Source organism: Ornithodoros turicata, unplaced genomic scaffold (assembly GCF_037126465.1).
Source record: "Ornithodoros turicata isolate Travis unplaced genomic scaffold, ASM3712646v1 Chromosome52, whole genome shotgun sequence".
Classification (NCBI taxonomy): domain Eukaryota; kingdom Metazoa; phylum Arthropoda; class Arachnida; order Ixodida; family Argasidae; genus Ornithodoros; species Ornithodoros turicata.
Window position 1 is genome coordinate 174,217 of NW_026999380.1, and position 19,287 is coordinate 193,503.

The window sequence follows — 19,287 nt, forward strand, 5'->3', positions numbered from 1 at the left end:
CCTTTTTTTGAGTGTGTGTGTGGTGTTACTATAGCTGCATGCCTTTTCTACCTACGTAATTACTAATGTGGAAATTGCACTCTCTACAACTACGGCAGCTACTCATGATAATAATACGAGAGAACATGTATGGCACACTTGAAGTCAACAAGTAGTCACTGCCCTCCAAGCGTTATTGCATGGCTTTCCGACATGCAACAGCTTTACTGTCCTTGTATCCGCTGCCTTGAGCATGACTGACTACGGCAGGCAGTTCCATCAGCACCACCACTAGCAGCACCATTCTTTATCTTTTCAGTCACCTGTTCCTGAGTTCTCCTTTCCTCCATTCCATTCTCCCTTCCTCGGACGCTTTCAGACAGCACAGTTCCCTTAGAAGTCGGCTCAGCACGCGCATTCCACCCAGGGCGTCAGCCGTGACGTTGCCCACCTCTGTAAGGTCGACAACGACTACCCACCACCACCCTCTCCGTGGGCTTCCCTCAGACGCTAAGGATGGCTAACGCTAACGCTAACGTCGGCTAAGGATCCACGATCTCCCCTCGAATAATCATGGCGTCGGCCGCCTGGGCATGGCCGACTACGGCAAGCACCTCTATCACTACCACAGCCATCTACTTGTGCGCCTGAAATTTTCAATGTTGCAGGGGGTAGTATAATGGGCTATTGAGGAAAGCATAGTGAGTTCATGACGCCTTTATTGACCGACTTCACTCGCGATTTTCTTTTGTTTTGTTTTTTTTCCTCGTGGTGGGTGGCGCGTTGGTCGGAGGGCTGTCGGTACGCTTACCGCGGGCGGCGCGCGGGCGGAGGGCTGGGCGTGCGCTTATCGTCGCGCATTTTGCAGTCTCGGCCGACTGTTTTCGCGATTTTTCCGTCTGGGCTGACTTCACTTGCGATTCATAACCTAAAAACCCCAGACTAGGAGACAAAAAAAAAAGACAAATACAGACAAGTGTCCTAGTCGGGTTTTTAAGTTATGGATCTATACCACCAGCTCGCTTGCTACCTCTCTATCCTCTCGTTTGACTTGCGAATTTTCTTTCCGCGCGCGCTGTGTGGTGCGTGGGCGGAGGGCTGTCCGTGCACTTGCCGGTATGCGGCGCGTAGGCCGAGGGCTGGGCGTACGCTTATCGTCACGCATTTTTCAGCCTCAGCCGACTTCGTTCGCAACTTTTTTCTCCGGTGGCGCGTGGGCGGTTTACATGCAATATCATCATCACAGCTACATCAGTTCGTTCGCAATTTTTTTTCTGTGCGCGGTTGGTGTACGTGGGCGGTTTTCATGCAAGTAGGCACATGCACGCTAGCAACCCCATCAACCAATGCTACGATCACATCTGGGCTGATTTCATTCACGATTTTTTCGCCTGGGTCGACTTCAGTCGCGATTTTTTCCCACCATAGCAGTTGTGCAATGCGCGGTTTACATTCATGTAAAAACATGCAAAGGACAGTCATACATAAATGTACATATGGAAATGTATTTATTAATGCCAATGGTGCTGGGAATTACAATGCCAATCTGTGAAGGGAACAATTCAGAAAAAAAAAAGTTCGCGATCTGAAAAAGAAGAAACACATTACAATACAATTCACGTAATAAAGAATATACATGCTTATTATAGGTATGATGCAACACCATTGAAGAGGTATCACACAGAAAGAATCAATCGTAATATTTTTTTTATTAATGGCAATCATACACAGAAGTTTTAGATGAATCAGAATTAAAATGGAATAGCACATATACATATAATCAAAGAAGATAATAATCAAAACTATAAGTTTTATTATAAAAAGTCTCACAACAAAAACGACTTTGTTTCGAGATGATGAATGGAGAGTTTCATCTCCAAGGGGCAATACTCTACCTCATTGCTGGTGGTGATGCGGGGAATGAAATAACGAGCCCCTTCACAGTATGGATCAAAGTCCTATGGTGTCCAGAAAGGTGAAGGGAGCTTTGAGGGCAGAGTGCCGGTGGGCTGGATGTGGCCAGTGACCAAGCAATTTTATGAGAGAGAAGGGGCAAGAGTCCAGGTCGTTAAAGGGTCCAGAGAGTACGGTCCGGGAAGGTTGATGGTCTGGGCAATGGAGAAGAATGTGCCCTATATATTCTACAGGACCCCAATGACTGCATTGGGGAGAGTCAACTTGCCCCAAGTGGTAACGCCACTGCGCTCTAAAAGCCACATCCAGGATCCTTCCATGAACTAATGCGGCATGTTGACGAAAGGTATGTTGAGGCATGCGGAAAGCAAGCGCTCAACAACTCTGCTCAGCATGGCTGGGGGCAGAATTTCAGCGGTCCATTGGCGGGTAGCCAGAAGAGTCACGAGGCGTCGAAGTACGGACCGGCGATCTCCTCTAAGCAGCGCAAGCAGCGCGTCTCCGAGACGGAGGAGCTGCTTCTGCGGCGCGATGGGACTGTTCGTTCCCTTCCGCACCGCGATGAGCGGGGACCGATTGGAAAACCATGCTTGTGACTTGCTTCGTAGACAAGGTTACAAGCCATTCACACACTGGATATCATACTGGGTCCCGTTCGTCAGTCGTCCCAGTGGGCAGTCACCGCTGCGCTCCTCCGCTTTCTCAACGCTTTGAACCTTGTCAACGCCTTGTGATTGTGTGACCGTGTGTGTGACTTTTCAGTTTTAGTTTTGTGTTCTTCCTTTTCCTTTTTTTTTCTTGTTTGTCTTTTACTTTTCTATTCTTCTTTTTCTTCCCTTTTCTTTTTCCTTTTCGTTTCTTTTCCTTCTCCTTTCCGTTCTCGTTTGTCTTTTCTTTTCTTCTTTGTCTTCCCCTTTTCCTCTCTCTTTTTCCTTTCCTTCTTTTTCCTTTCCTCTTTTTCTTCCTCATTTACCTTTTTTTAAATAGCAAGCCACCTTCTCGCTGACCTTTCTTTTCTTTCTTTTTTCTTAATAAGCCTATTACCGCCTTCCCCCCCCCCCCCCCCCATTCACACACCAAACAGCAACGGTGCGGATGAGCTGGGATGCCGTAATTTCCAGTTGCTTACAGCACAGAGTCAGTGAACATGACCCATTCCCGCCGCGTAAAATCGAAGATGTGCTGCAGAAAGAAAAGTATAGCGTAGAGTTCCGCAGCTGTCGATGAGATTTGATGCGACAGGCGACGTCCTTCCACTACGCCTTCGAATGGGATGACGAATGCCGAGCCGGACTTGTCATTGCGACGTACACCATCGGTGTATGCTGTGGCAGAGGTAGGAAACTCCGCGTCTGCCAGAGTATAAAAATGGGCTCAAAGGACATGAGGGGGAACCTAATCTCTTCGTTCCTGGAGGACCGGAAGATGTATGAAGGCGTGTGGGTAAAGGCAGAGACCGGAGGCGTCTGACAGTGGGGCATCCTTAGGTATGAAGCCAGTAAGAGCCTGGCGTGTCCTCTGCGCTACACGATGGAAAGCGTAAAGTCTAAGACTTCCTGACCGTAAGATAAAAGTGTAAGATTCCTATACGTCAGCACTGTCAATGTAATAGTGTGGTTTTAATCTCTGTGATAAGTTCTCATAGTTCTGAGTATTACACACGACAAATTACGACAAATTACAAGTTCTATTATAATAAGTCTGAGTCGTGATCACCATTATTACAACGCTAACAGTTTTGCTTCTTATCATGTTTCTTATTAAGTGCTCTAATGAATTTTAAGCACAACATGGAATCTACGTTGCATATGTTCTTATCAAGTGTATAGCAAAGATGTAAGGAAACAATGGGAAACAACATAACAGGATCAACAGCCACCACTAAAACACAGACAAACTTGTGCGTCGTCCAACACGCAAGAAGTAATGACTGGACACAGACTTCCGCCAACACACAACTTGGTCTAAACACGGTTTAAATAGCAATTAGCAGCAATTAGAGTTAATTCGGACCCCCCACATTAATCAGCACTATCCAGGGAGTCATTACACTAATTGGGGAGCATCTAACTCGTGTCCAGACCAAGCTGTGAGTTGGCGGATACCTGCGTCCATAAAAAATAAAAAATAGATAGAAATAGAGTGGAGAAAAACAATTTATTCTAAAATCAACGGTTCCGTGGTGAAGAAACCGCTCCGGAACACCCGAGTGACCAGTGACCGCCATGTTGCTTGTTGACGGCTGGTAGTTGCAGAGATCGACGACAGGTGGCCACCTAGTTGCAAGGCCTCACACTAGATGGCGCCCCCATCATAGCTCTATACGAGAAAGACAGAGAACAAAGGATGCTAGCAGCAGGTAAAATTGCAACACTGCTCAACAAGTCTAGGCATGTCAGAGCGTGTGGAAAACCCCTAACCGCTACTGCTAAACAGCATGAAGAAAACAGTACACATCGGGGAAAAGGCTTAGGGGCGACCTGCTAGGCCTAACCACAGCGTCACCGCACAACACTATGCAGCTAACACAAGACGTCAACCACAAAATGCTAGGCTCTCAACGTTAAGCATGCGTTTTTTTAGGCTTGGCATGCTACGGGTCACTGCTAAACAAGGCTAAACATGCGCATATGGGGAATAAGGCCTATCCGTTATGGCAAACATGCGAGAAAAGGCTTAACATGAGCGCGGTAAAACAACGCGCAAACATCAGGCACGGCAAATCACTCACTTTTTCCCCCGCGGTAATGGTGCAACCGATCCCGACGAGAGCCAGGCACAAACTGACCCGGCGCTGGAACTGTGGACCGAACAAGCGCACGTCTGCACTCCATGAGAGCCAGCGCGCAAGTGAGTGAGGCGCCTCGCCGCGGCAGCTACGCACGCGCCAGAGCCGTATATAGAGAGGTTTTGGCCATCTTTTGATCTTTTGCCGCTTCACGGGCGGAGTCTGTTTTGACGTCATAGTCATCATAGCACCGCCTAGAAAGTCTGAATCCAAGCGAAATCTGCTTATCATTCAGCAGGTAGGCGCCATCGTGATGCAGTTCACAGGCTGGTCCACATGTACTATTGTCCGGCTCAATGTAATCTACCAGGGTCACCAGCTTATGACCCAAAGCCGCCTGTGGAATGGAGGCTTTGTTACCAAGCCGAAAAAGGATTCAGGAACGAAGGGGTCTCGAAGGACGCGGTTCGCACGTGTCTCCCCCTTGCATCGTGACCAACGCTCTTGCATCAACATGGCATCGGCGACAGGTTGACGACTGGACAACAATAGAGCGCGGAAAGGGAGGTCGTTCAGCCGTGACGTCCCATGACGTGGTTCAAGTTAGGCTCCTCCTCATGGCCAAACTCTTTCTATAAACGGCTCTGGCATGCGCGCGCTCCTAGCGCCCTCTGCGCCGCCGGTATCTAGCAGTCATCTCCTCGCGGGCGCTCCCCATTTCGGTTTCGCTCTCTGCTCCTTCCACTGCATGCACGCACGCCCCTAGCGGAAGCGGATTGCTTCTCCGTTTCGGTGTAGCTCTCGTTTCTTTGCATATGTTTATTTGTATAAAGGCAGCTCGCACTGCGCTCGTGTCATCATTCTGACCGATTCATGGAAAACGCCTTGTGTGGTTTATACTCCTGCGTTTCTCGCCGACGAGGAAAGACAGAAAAACGAAGAATTCGCGAATTTATTCGCGGCATTGTGGAGGAAGCCTTCCAAGTCCATCGCCTGGAATGGTTGCAAGCACCTCAACAAATGTGTCAGGACAAGATGAAGACGCTCGATCGCATCTTAGCGGCAGACAGACTGACGAAAAAGAAGTCCAACTTTAGCCTGGATAATCTGTATTGGGAAGGCAGTTCCGATCTAGAGGAGGACGACGACGTGTAAATAAAAGCGATGCATTTCTCTACGAGTCTCAGTCTCTGCTTTTTCTTCGTGCAACGTGTACACACGCAACATGTCTTCCCCCGAACCTTTTTGTTTCCGTCATCCTTTTCACTGTATCTTAAGCGGCCCCTTCATGTGTGGCAAATCTACGTTCGTTCCGAACGTGCTGAGGAACCTGAGTGACGACGTGGACAAACCTCCGTCACAAATATTCTACGCGCAGAAATATGCTTCGCCGAGCATGCAGGACGAATTAAGAAAAAGGGAGTCTGTAAAATTTACCAAGGAGCTACCACGAGAGTGGGACACGTCACGCGCTACACTCATCATTGTCGACGATCACATGACCGGAACATGCCGGTTCCTTGAAGGAGGTGACTGATCTTTTCATTCGGGGTTCTCACCACGACAACGCGTTGATCTTCCTACTCGTTTAAAACATCTGTTTCAACACTAGCCATTTTAGAACTATATCCTACAACACCAGTTACGTCTTCCTGTGGCGCACGATGCTCAGCGTACACCGGATGGAACATTTCGGCCAACAGCTATTTGGCTGAAAAAGATTGAAGTATTTTCTGGACGTACATAAACAAGCGATGCCGTCGCCCCATACTTATTTACTGGTGGATCTTCACAACTATACGCACGAGGATCACAGGTTGCGTAGCAATATCTTTCTGGGAGAACGTCAATATATCTACGCTCCGAAATGAATCTCCACCCTCACCTCACTTTACTCAAAGTACTCTCCACTCTACCCCCTCTGCGCCGTCGCAATGTCTTGAGACGTTCTTCCTCGTCCGACATGAAACACCTCTCCGAAATTTGTCTCAATGTACGGAAAGGTGGCTCTAGCTCCAGACACGTTCACACGTTTGAAGAAGCACAAACGCTTCTTATGACGGCTCACCTACAAAAAGGTTCACAAGAATCCGCAACATTTGAAGCGCTATCTGTCTCAGCAGCGAGGACAGGGCGTACTTTCGTCGATGGTTTCTCTCATACTTTCCGCCGTGTTGAATCGTTTCGCCAATGGCCAAGAGAATTGAAGTGACCGGCTCCATCGGAAACATTCTTTCCTCGAAGGAGAGTGACGAAGTGAAACGCATACTGCAAGCACTGTGTCGCATACTCAAGCGGTACGGATTAGAACCCTACGACAATAAAAACAAGGCGTCGGACGCTATAAATTACTTTGACTATTCGCTCCTCTCTCCAGGGGCGGATGAAGAGACAGCGGAAAGGGTCGTCTCGAGAATTGAAGAAGGTTATTTCCTGGGATCGCAAGGGTTGTGTCTCAGTGTCGGGCAAGCCCATCAGGCACTCCTATGTTTATGAACTCGTCAATTATTTGTTGCAACATAAGACGGGAAAGAAACCTTCCTCATTTCCCAAACTCTCGAAACTATTGCGCTCGATTTCTCTGCCCAAATCTTGAAAGCCTCAAATGCAGGAAGCCTCCATTGCGTGGACGACTTATGGAGGGATATGAGAAACCAGAGGGTGGTTTGGGGGAGTAGACCGCTATAGAAAAGCGCGTCACATGAGCAAAAAGAAGGCTCTCGCAATTATCATAAAGCGGGACGCCTACACGCTACACCATCCGGTGAGAAGAAAGTTTAATAGGAGACGCATCATCGCGCTCAAGGTCAACGACGTGTGGCAAATGGATCTCGCCAACTTTTCAAGAGGTTCAACAGTGGCTACTGCTACAATCTCATGGCAATCGATTCCCTCTCCCGATTTCTGCGAACCCTCCCGGTAAAGACCAAACGCCCCGCCGAAATGAAAAGGCCACGATAAGACTTTTTCGGGGAGGTAGCATACCTACACGCACCTTTTGCAACAGAGGAGGGGAATTCTACAACAAGACCGTAAAGAAGTACCTGCACAAAAGAAGGTCCACATGTATTTCACATTCTCTCCCATAATCAAGGCATCACTAGCAGAACGGGTCATGCGCACTTTTGCGACAGAATATTCCGTTATTTCAGAGTAACCAGAAAATACCACTTCGTTTCCGTGCTTCCCAAGATCGTATGCGACTGCAGCACCGCCAAACACAGGACTTTGGGCCTGTCCGAAGTCACGCCCGAAAACGAATCGGAGCTGTTCAATAAGATAAATGGGAAGCCCATTGTACCCTCTGTGAAAAAAAAGCTCGAAGTGGGGGATAAAGTGAGGGTTTAACTACACAGAAGAGGTTTTCAAAAGAGCTCGGAAGGGAGTTGGTCACCTCAGATTTTCACCATCTCATGTCTGAGAGACACCTCCCCTCTCGTCGTGCATCAGGAAGATTACCGGGGTAAGGAAGTGGACGGATCTTTCTACCCCGAGGAGGTACTCGTCGTAACCCGAGACGAAAGTGCTGAGAAAGAAGAAAGTGAACGGTCAGAGCTTCTCATTGGATCACTTGTTCGGTTACGACAAAGAACACGACAGTTGGGTTCCGAGCAGCGACGTGGTCAAGATTAGGAAATGACGTCGGACATCTACGTCCACCTCCTGTCGAACGCCAGCATGGATAAGTTTCTCTCAAACAAACTCAACGCCTTCATGGTAGCTTTTGACAGCCCATTTCAGTTCTCGAATCACTATCAACTCGGTCTGATGGATCTCAGCATAAGCAACGATTTTTGAAATATCGGATACGAAAGGCAAGATGTGAAAATCGAGGTTTCTTTCGAGGACACGGTCGAAGCCGGGAGAACTTTTCGCGTCACCTCGAATCTCGAGAGCGATTTGGGAAAAGCCCTTTCTAAATTTAACGTTTCTTTTGCATACAATAAATCGAGATATGACTTCGTCTTACGCGTAAACGTGGAAGCTGTGGAATTCGGCCTTCGACTCGCACAGGCGCTCGACACCTCGCTAGCATCGCCCGAAGCAGGTCGTGCGATGAAGCCTCCCAAATTGAGCGAACGCGAAGCCACCTCCATCTTGTTGGAGCACGCTGCACCCGTCGCTTTCGGCGACGTCACTTTGAATTCGGAAACCACGTCCCTACGTAACACACTCAACAAGTATTTTCAGACGCACAAGCTGGACGCCTCGCTAGAATTCGCGGATAACGTCTTCCCTATGAAAACGCCGAAAGGGTTGCATGTATCGGAACCCTTTGTCAAGCTGCTACAGCTCATACCCATCGAGGGGCACGGAAAAAACTCTACGCGTCTCTCTCCCCGTAGCGCTCCAATTTTCTTTCACGATCAAGACGAAAATTCCTCGATATTTTCAAGTACATCTGCCTCCCGGCTATTATGCTACACCCAAAGCACTCCTGTATGCGTTTAACCTGCGCGTAGGCGAACGGGCGGGCTTCAGCTTCGACGGAAGTGAAGAGAAATGCAAAATTCGGCTTTCCGAGGGCACCACCACCTTAAGACTTTCCGTGCTTTTGGGCTTCAAATCGCGCACCATGTTCACGGAGAAGGATGCCACGAGCTCCGTCGAGGTACTCCTGGAACCCCCGTTTCACAACATAATCTTCTACACGGATATCGTGGAACCCACGTACGTGGGGAGTGGGAAACAATCGATATTGAAAATACTGTCCCTTTATTACGAGAAACACAAGCACATTGTCACCTACACGTTAGATAACATCCAGTATTTTAACCTGTCTCAATTCAAAATTTCCTCAGTCACGATTGATGTCGCGGCCGAAACGGGAAGACGTTTACTGTTGTGGTCCAAAGGTAGAACCAATTTAACGTTGCATTTCAAATATGTACCGTAATTCTCCCAAAATAATTCCCGTGTACACGGGACCCCTTTTCCAACGAGGGGGCGGTGTGTTGAGCAACATATCCAAGTTTATCGTTCCCATCTGGCTACAAATAAAGCCGATCGCCAAAAAAATGTTGAAGTGCTTGGCGTGGAATTTGGGCGACGGCGAACGAATGTCGCGCGCAGTAAAAAAGACTGCCATAGCGATGGGGAGAGACGTGCTGGATTCCATGGAGGGCTCTGGAAACAACAATGGAAAGAAACGTCACAAAAAACAACAAGAGGCTCCGACACACGACGCACCTGCAGATATCTTTCGTTCGACATGAAGGTCACACATCCACTGTACGCTCCGATCATCATGACGTCAACGAAAGACAAAAAACAGTCACAACGATCACCGCTCTGTCTGACGAGTGACGTGATGATATTCGAACCCCCTTCCGTTCAATACGACGTAGAAGATACTTCGTACCAACTCTTTTATCCGGTCAAGAGGGTAAATAACCCAGTGATAGAATTTTCTATTAAAAATTTGCGAAGCACACACTTGGATCTCTACGGCAGCTTCGTGTCTTTGACAGCGCGCATTGTTCGCGAGGACGGGGAAGAAATGAACGAGAAAGATGTTGTTTTCCCAAAAAAACAATCTCTGGATTGGGGGGGGGTATATAAGTTTAATAAACAAGAGGTGGCGTCCACGCAAGGAGAGGTCAGCCAGACCTATGTCGGCTTGCTACGCCCTGGTGGAGCAAAAAAACAAAACAAAAGAGAGAGAAAATAAAACGGCCGGCTTCTTCGCAGTGGGGGCGAGTGCCCAGGGCCGCGGTTCTCAGTTTACAGCGGCATGGCTCTGGATTGGCATGTTTAAGACGGTCACCGTTTATGCGAACAACAAGCTCGTCAGTTCCAACGAGTTGTACGCCTACAGGAGTATTTTGGACGTCATACTTCATTCCACACCCCTGGCTCAAGAGACCGTGCACGCGACTGGACTCTTTGTCGAGGACGACGAACATTTAAAAAGCGATTACGACGTCTCGTCTCGCGGTCCGAAACAAAGTTACAAAGCAACGAAGGGTGGAAAATACTTTAAGAGGGGATACGACCTCCGGCGGCCCCATGTATTCTCTATGGGTGAAACAATGCGATCTGTTGCAGCTAATACTGAACCAATTTGGACCAAGATGGCCTAGTTCGATAGATTTTCGAATTTCAAACAATTCGCATTGGAGACATTTGCAATTTTTTTGCAGAAGTTTTTAAAAACCTTACAAAAGCTGCAAAAAATTTATAAGTTCGGTCTCTCGCTTTTGGAAGTTCGTAGCTCGTTTACTGTAGCACATATGTGAAATGTAATCAGTAGCATTTATGCGGAATTCCTTCTTGTATTTATGTGTCCATGTCATGTCTGTCCATGCCTCCAGTTGTTCACAATATTGAAAAAAAAACTTAAGAAATGTACTCCGTGGACTGTCCAGTCTTGCCATCATACAGTAGCGCCACATTGCCAGTCACAAGAGAACTTCATATCGTTCCGCGGATTGAAGTCACTGTTCTGGCACCCTATCCCAGAAGGGGTGGCAGCGGAAGCGCCACCCGGCAGCGGAAGCGGCAGTGGAAGCGCCAAATTGAGGTCGTGAAACCTGTCTGGAGAGATCCACGTTGAGTAGGTCGTTGCAAAATAATGGGAAGGCCTTGAGAATAGGGAGAATAGGCTAGAGCACTGCACGGGCCTAATATTCAGGCCCGTCATCTGGCCAGGCCCGGCTGCTACTGGCCGCACCCGGCCCGGGCCCGACGTCTTCTATAGATTTCCAGCCCGGGCCCGGCCCAGGCCCGACTCCGCTGGTCCGGGCAAGCCCGTACCAGACTGTTTCCATGCTCAGGCCCGGTCCCAGCCCACCTCTGCTCTATGTACTCTCGAGGCACGGAGGCGTATTTAGATTTACTAAAGAAAAGGATCCAGCTAATCGGTAGAGAGTGAGGAAGTGCACGGGAACGGAGCGGCTGTGTTTCTCTGCCTGCAAGCCCCTCTGTACTTGTTGCTTGCTTTTTGGGTGGTGACCGCCTTGATCACCGTCTCACTCTGCTTCACGGAGAGCGCGGTGTCGTGTGCAGACGTAGTACGCGGCTGCTCCTCTCTGGCTTTGGTGAAGCGAAGGACGCTCCTTCTGTTGCCCATATCGCCCAACTCCTTTTTATCTTGTCGGCAAACATCTCAGCGCGCCCGCCACACCAATCGTCCCCAAATTCGTGTGAGTGCACGTGTGAAATCCAGACCCATTACACGAAATAAGCATGATCACACATAAAAAAATGATAGTTCTCAGATGAGAATGCCATGATATCCCATACCCAATGGAAAAAAAGTGACATGAAAATTCAGCTGTCCAGTCTCGCGTAATATGTTCGCGTACATGCCCGACCATGGCCGGCGTTGTCAAGCTCGTACCCGGCCCGGGCCCGGTGACTGAAGCCCGAGCCCGGCCCAGGCCCGCATAAAAAAACGCAAAGCCCGGCCCGGGCTTTCGTGTAAGCCCGGGCCCGTGCAGTGCTCTAGAATAGGCGACCTAGACCAGGAAAACTTTGCTACAGAGCCTGCCAATGGACTTACACAATATGCGTCTCTCATTGCAAGTACGTAAAAAGAACGGTAGGGATTTGGAGGGTGAGACAGAGTGAGACCGAGTGGTGTTGTCATTCGCTCTCCCGATCTGTTGAAATTGAGAGACAGTTTTCTTTCTTTCTTTTTTTTAATGAGGTAATATCAAACATGAAAGGCCGAAAAATAAGGAATTCCAAGAGGATGTCTGCGAAAGAAATAATTTAAGAATAAAACGTTGAAAAAGGATCCACGTAGAAATTCACTTTTTAAAATAACTTTTTCAAAAGAAGCTCTTTCTCTATCCACAGCTGTAAGATGAACCCCAGTACACGAGGGATTGTGCCAAAAAGTGGCATGCGCTGGAAGGTCATACAAAGTTATTCAAAATGCATAAAAAGCATTTAGCACATTAATTCCCAATACCTGTCCTGAGCACAGCGTTGTGGAACTACCTTATGTAGCAGATGTAACTTTTCGAATATATATTTTTCATTTCTTTGTGGCTTCTGGCTTTCGATAGTTCGGTCTTCCGAGTTCTCGGCCTCTTTAGTTTTCAGCCTACAGAGTGAAGTTTGTAGTCTCACACACAAACATGTCGTTAGATTAATGTCTTAGATCAATATCTCATAAGTGCTGGTAAGTGTCCCAGGCTCGGATGGGTCCAGGAAAAAAATATTCCCCGAAAAATGTGTCCGCAAGATATGTCCCCGGTAAAAATGTTCTCTGATTAATATGCCCTGAAAAAAAAAATATATTCCCTGAAGAAACGTGCCCTGGAAAAAAAGTCACCTGCACAGTAAATTTCTTTACACCCCTATGAGTGTAAAATGAGTGTATGATAACTCACACCCTTATGAGTGTAACAATGATGGGTGTAACAGGGTTGTCACATATTACACCCAAAAGAAGGGTGCTTATTGGGTGTACCAAAAATGGCAGGTTCTGAAAAAAAAAGGCTTGCTCCCAAAATTCACGGAACACTAGTTCCACTGATGTACTGCAACCTGCATTTGCAAGTCTTAGCGTCTTAGCTGCCTATAGACTCTTAGGGACATGTTTACAAAAAGAAAGTGCCTGGTGGGTGATTGCCAGTGAATGACTTGTACCACCCACTGAATGAATTTTAGAAGAGATGGTGTCGCTCTATACATTTGGCAACCCAAACGTGATTGTCGTCGTGTGCAATAAACACATGCAATAACAAAGTCATCTCTACTTTTACTTTTTGTTTTCCGCCTAAGTGATCTAAAGTACCCCAGTAAACCACCGATGTCCCAAGGACGTCTACATGATGTTACCCTCAGGACGATGAAGACATCCTGAGGACATCCTGAAACATAATTTTGACATACTTGGGACGTACTCAGAACTGCCAAAATAACATCCGTGCACGTCCCAAGGAAGTCCATAGTACGTCAATGACGACCTTTTACGAACCTCTAGTGGACCTTTTTCCCGTCCCTTATCCAGGCTTACTGGCGTTCTCTGAACATTACATCAACACCGCACAGCAGTGCGTATCAGTGGCACAAACAAGCAACATTACATCAAACGCTTTATTTCGTATGAAACTGAGCGTCATAGCATCGTATTACCTCACCAGGTATTATATCACAGCGTAACATGACTAGCATTTTTTTCGGATTATTATTGAGAACTTACATGTCTTTGAAAACATGATGTCCATGAACACACACAGCATCGGTCCACAAGGGGAAAAACGCCACGGACTCCCTTGCCTGCCGCGTCATGTGAGCTTAACCTGCAAGAAATGTAATTTCAAAAACACTGCTACAGCAAAATGTCACTGTGAAGTACGCATCGACGTATACGCATACCTTTAGACACAGCGCCTATGGTTGCAGTCTACAGTAGCCTAGCATTCTCCCTATCAACAGCCCTATTGCCTGCGAAGACGGGAAACGCATGGATAACCACGTAGTAGGAACGTGAATGCCTCGCACATTCACTACGTACCTTCAAAACGGGTAAAATCTTGAAAATGACGCGGGCGACGCCACTTGGAGATCCATAATTCACATTCATCCGCTACGACGTTTCCACACATCTGTAAAAGAGTCAACAAGGTGCGACACATTGTACTTCCCTGCAAATTCTTTATTAAAATCACTCAGCATTTTTTACATACAGTGGCACAGCCGTAAAGCTGTGGAGCACATAACGAAGTTGCACGGGTGAAGCGTATGCCCAATCTGTTTCGCAGTAAACACAAGTCAGTGAAGAGCTCTGAAACGCACTTTAGCGTAACTTACCTGATGTCTTTCAACATTTCTGTGACCTTCCCACGTCGTGAGTGCGCTGTCGCAACCGCGTTGTTCACCGCAATGAATACGTCGAAAGTATCTGAAATTCATAGATTAGACATTAGTAACGGGGCCACTGACGATGTTGCATCTTCACCTTGAAAAGTGCTGGTAGGGTCACGAGTACACTTAGCTGAAAGATAAAGCATAGGGTAATAGGAATCAAAAGGGTAATAATCACACTGCTAGCATAAAGTAATAGAACCCACACGCTAGGAATGATACCAAACAAAAGTTGCACGAATCGTACAAACATAGAACTAACCTTTAATCTAAGAAATCGCAAGGCTTCTGGACCTATCTTCCAGGGTGCACACATAAAAGCACCCCCAGGCAACACTAGTAGGGCATAAAAACACATTCACAGCAGTCCAGGGCACCAGAACAACGACGGAACGCGAGACAACGGGAGCCAGAAAAAGGCGTGCGAACGCAACGAAGCTTGCAAGCGAAATGGACGCCGCCCGCAGCGCAGAAACGGCAGGAAGGCCACCTGCCCGCCAGGCCATGCTCCAGCGCCCAGGCGCTCCTCGGAATGTAGCAAGGGAAGGGAAAGTCGCGCGAAGACGGGACCAACGCTATCGGAAAGAGGACGTTTTCCTCTTCAAAAACACATCTCAATCACCTTCCTACGCCAGCAAGAACCCGATATCGAAGAAAATGCCCCAGGCCCATGTATCAGAGAACCGCCGTTGCCACGGCGTTCTAACTCGAGAACCGAGAGGGATAGAAAGATGCGGCAAGTTTCTACGCGTTTCCCATGTCGAGTGCGTGTGCCCATTAAAAGGAAGTCTGATCCGCCGTGGGCTTCAAGCCTGAAGACAGGGACAAAAATCTGTGAACGATGGTCGGTGTCAGGAATTTCGAGAATGACGTCTTAACCACTGGAAATCGACGGCTGGTCACAATTGGAAGGTTGTAGAGCAGGGAACAGAGCACGCGCACCCAAAATTTCGACTAAATCGGACATCGGGTAATCGACTTACGACACCGAAAAGTGGGAAGCGTTTCAGGGTGGCACTAGCCAGCCTCGCAGCTCGTCATGCTCTTAAGCCGATATCGGGAGAACCGAACATCGCGCGCCTGCGGGGACAAAGGCTGTTGGAAAGAGCACATTGAGACCTTCATGACGAAGGCAAACATGACCATGTGGCAGCAACGGGAAGGCTTTTTTTGGGGGGGGGGGGGGGCGGGGAAGCCGCTGGTCCCATGTATTGGGAGGAGTGTGAACGCGGAATCCTCTAACTCGAGAACTGCTAAATTTAGAGAGACGCGGTGAATTTTATCACGTGCTCCGCGTCGAGAACAGTGGGTTCACCAAGTATAAACCCTGTCCCAGGCGAACTTCTTTCCAACAAGGGCACTGAAGTTCGGAAAAACGAATTTTACTAACGCGTCTCCGCCTACGAGTTCGAAACCACTACAGATCAGTTCCTGTGTGATTTGCGCGATCACACAGCTAATCCAGGCCCGTTCGGACCTGAATTTTGGTCTCGGTCCAAAAGTCCGGGCGGGATTTACAAGACTTTGAAGGTGTCAGAAGCACCGACGGTTGCCTAGAATTTTCAAATATCTGGACAACCGCCAGGATTTCTCACAAGCCGCAAGGTGCACGCGTAGGGGGATGGAAGGGAAATTCGTCACAAGAAACAGCAACCCGATATCGCCGCTGCAGGCCAAGATATTAGACACGGGAACCCATCCCGAAACACCGCGATGTCACTCTGATGGGGTTAAACCATCACTGGATGGCTAAAAGACGCCGCGGTATCAACCGCCACTTTAAGTGGCATGTGCAGTGCTCAGTTGGAATCTCTATGCATATCTGATCTATTCTGACCGATGATGTCACTACGGTGCCGTAGGGGACCTGGGCACATTCTTCTTATTTGTCCATGCTACCAACCTTCCCGAACCGCGCTCTCTCAGATCCTTAGTCAGCTGGAATTTCGGGATGACGCCGAAATAAATCATGTAAAATAAAACGTTCAAAAATAAATCTCTTAAATATCAAATTTGCAAAATAAACTCTTCAATATAAATCGTGAGAAAATCCACGCCGTCGAAATAAACTCCGAAAAATAAACTTTGAAGAATAAACGGCAACTAAAGCCTAAGGCAACTGGCTCGTCAAAGGGAATTGACGTTCCACGTGCCGATTGAGTGCGTCACCGTTCATAGTGCCGTTGGAATTCTTTTCACTCGCCAGTCCCCCAACTCTCTTTCTGCCAAGTGCCACTGCCAATACAGAACACACACTCGATTCTTTTGTAAAAAGTAATGAGTAATGTCATTAAAATTACAGCCCAAATGTAATTAAATTACATTACAAATTACCTAATATCAAAAGTAATGCATTACATTACAAATTACCAGAAAAAGTAATTTATTACTGTAATTTCATTACAGTAATGCTATTACTACCCAGGTATGATCAAGTGTGCGTGTCCTGTATTCATACGCGCATCGTCGTCATCACTTTTAAGCTGGATATTTCGAAATCCTAAGTTGTTATGTAATTGATAACAATACAAACATGAGTAAGAAACATCATAATAGCATGTTTCGCCGAAATGAACATCGTGTCGCCCATACGGCTATAACTACTTTGATACGGAGCGTTACCTTCCTAAGCCTAACCATGATTTATTTTAACAGCGTTTATTTTGAGGACGTGTATTTTTAAACGGTTTATTTCCGAAAATGGATTTCGAAGGGTGGAATTTTGAGCGTGGATTTTTAATGTTTTATTTTAAAAGATTTATTTCGGCGTAGAGCCGGAATTTCACCCTTTCTATCTCTATGAAAATTGCTTGGCCCCTGGTGAATTCCAGCCCATCAACACTCTGTGATGAGAGCTTTTTTGGTCTTTTTAGACACGTCAGGACTTCGATCCTTATGGTGAAGGGGCACATTTCATCGCATTTTATGCCAGTGGGCTCGGGTATCCACACTAGCGACGAAACTCCTCATTATTAACCTTAGAAATAAAGTTGTTGTTTTATTGATACTCTAGGCCAATTCCTTCAATTGGTTTCGCATTCTTTGAACTGGTGCAGTGTGTACAAAACATGTTGGATTACATTAAATCAAGTGGAAATCAGCGTTTAGCATTTATATCCATTAAGCCAATTCATTGAATTGCTTCTTTATTCCGTGGGTACGGTCTTCGCCACACAACATACTGGAACATGATGTCGCGAAGGTAAAGCTTCTCTTCAAAAACCCTGATTCTGTCAGTGAGGAACTTGTACCTGACGGTTACATAATGAACGAATTGACTGTCTGATTTGTCTTTGGTCTCGTTGGAATTGTTGCGACAATTCAATGATGTTATGTCTTCTCGTTCCGGCAGGGAAGCACATCTGGAGATGTAATTGTGTGTGTTCCGTTCTACATGGAGATATTGCAAGAGATATCGAGGTCTTCTCGGCCTTCCCAACTACCTTTATTAGCACTACAGTAAAAGGAAACAGAAGCTAGATACTGTGGTACATCTGCTAAGCTCGGACCATGTCGGGAGTTTCTTTGTAAATTCAGATGAATAATATTTGTGTGTTGCCACTTCGGTAACACGGATAAAAATTTGTGTCACTGTTTTAGTTTCTTGCTACACGCTGTTGAACGTTATCATAAGGATACAAAAATATAATGAGCATCGAAAGTATGTTTGTATTCTACTTCTAAATCAACATCCGATCGGGACGCCATTTCGAAGTCCCAGCGATATCATTAAAATACATCCTGGCTAGACAACGCTAGAACGTTTCGAATGACGTCTTATTTACATCATTGGGACATTTTTCGCGGATCAGGACTTCGGGATCTTTTCAGGACGTCCATGGGACATCGGTGGTTTACTGGGACGTTATCTAAAGGGAAGTTGGGTGAAATGATTTATTCCCTGTATTAATTCTCAAGAAGACTATCCTAATTCATTTGTAGACCTCATTTTTTATCGCAGTTGGAATAACAGTTTCCGTATCTTGGCTTCCTTACTTTTCGACCTTACGATAATTCGGTTTTCTGGCTTTCCGGCTTGCTGATAGTTCGGTTTTCTGAATTTTCGGCCTTCTGATTGTTCGATGTTTTAATTTTTCGGCCTTTTAAGTTTTGGCCTTCTGATAGCCTGTCTAGGTTTCGAAGGAGACATGTACGTTGAAAGGACCAAATTTAGGTTCACTTGCACATAGGCACAAAGTAAATAAACTAAAACTGGGTGTCTGCCCATTTCATCGAACGTCGTTTGATCGACGCCGTTTGTTGTAAAAGAGTTCAAAGCTCCGTGGAATGCGTCGTACGCATACGGTGCAGGCAATCAGTGTCCTCTGCTTTTTTATTTATTTGTTTGTTTTGTTCTGCCGAAGAGAGGAGGGCACTGGTTATTTTCAGACCTTTGTCGTTTACGAACAACACAGCTGAACAGAACAGTCTCAGCTGAACAGACAGAACAAAACCAAGAAGTCACCAGATGCAGTCCACAAAGGGACAAGAGGGAAGGATTGGCGTTCGTTGGGACCTCCTTCTTTCTTTCCTTCTTTTTCTGTAGCTGAGTTGACCTTGGCAACCCAAACATGACGTGAGATCCTGCATCTCAATAGTCAAGGAGGTCACACGTGTTTATGGGACTACACAACCCTGCGGAGGAGTGAGTTATTTGTACCAAGGGTAATGGTTACAGCTTCCTCCAGGCTGAGACGCCTACGTTCGTGTGGCGCCATCTACACGCGAAAAAATCGTGAATCGGAGATGCCGCCTCACTCATATTCCCTCTTAACCTGGTCGGACAGATCAATACCGACCAGTTCCAACAGCCGCGCCTGATGGTACCTGCCGTCGAAATTCGC

General features: G+C 47.0%; 1 protein-coding gene across 5 annotated transcripts; it reads right to left on the reverse strand.

The window, feature by feature from the left end:
- Positions 1 to 4,031: 4,031 nt before the first annotated feature.
- Positions 4,032 to 14,937, reverse strand: LOC135374287 (uncharacterized). 5 transcript variants are annotated; one of them, XR_010416831.1, is made up of 7 exons: positions 14,706 to 14,937; positions 14,538 to 14,573; positions 14,390 to 14,480; positions 14,094 to 14,184; positions 13,955 to 14,023; positions 13,779 to 13,878; positions 4,032 to 4,212 (listed from the first exon to the last, which is right to left on the reverse strand). XR_010416831.1 is itself a non-coding variant. In XM_064607271.1 (7 exons), exons 1-5 carry the CDS (start codon positions 14,587 to 14,589, stop codon positions 13,983 to 13,985), a joined length of 339 nt encoding a protein of 112 aa, XP_064463341.1. In that variant the 5' UTR covers positions 14,590 to 14,691; the 3' UTR covers positions 4,032 to 4,212; positions 13,779 to 13,878; positions 13,955 to 13,982. The 5 variants fall into 5 exon arrangements, 1 of the variants encoding a protein (XP_064463341.1); XR_010416832.1 differs by adding an exon at positions 14,266 to 14,329 and having other exon boundaries at positions 13,955 to 14,184; XR_010416829.1 differs by having other exon boundaries at positions 14,094 to 14,329.
- Positions 14,938 to 19,287: the final 4,350 nt, after the last annotated feature.

Excerpts from the sequence above, each read along its gene's own strand:
- LOC135374287 (XM_064607271.1), bottom strand. The coding sequence starts at position 14,589 with ATGCTTTATCTTTCAGCTAAGTGTACTCGTGACCCTACCAGCACTTTT. Across the intron at positions 14,330-14,389 it reads GAAATGTTGAAAGACATCAG|ATTGGGCATACGCTTCACCC; the intron begins GTAAGTTACGCT and ends ACTGCGAAACAG. Across the intron at positions 14,185-14,265 it reads AGCTTTACGGCTGTGCCACT|ATGTGTGGAAACGTCGTAGC; the intron begins GTATGTAAAAAA and ends ACTCTTTTACAG.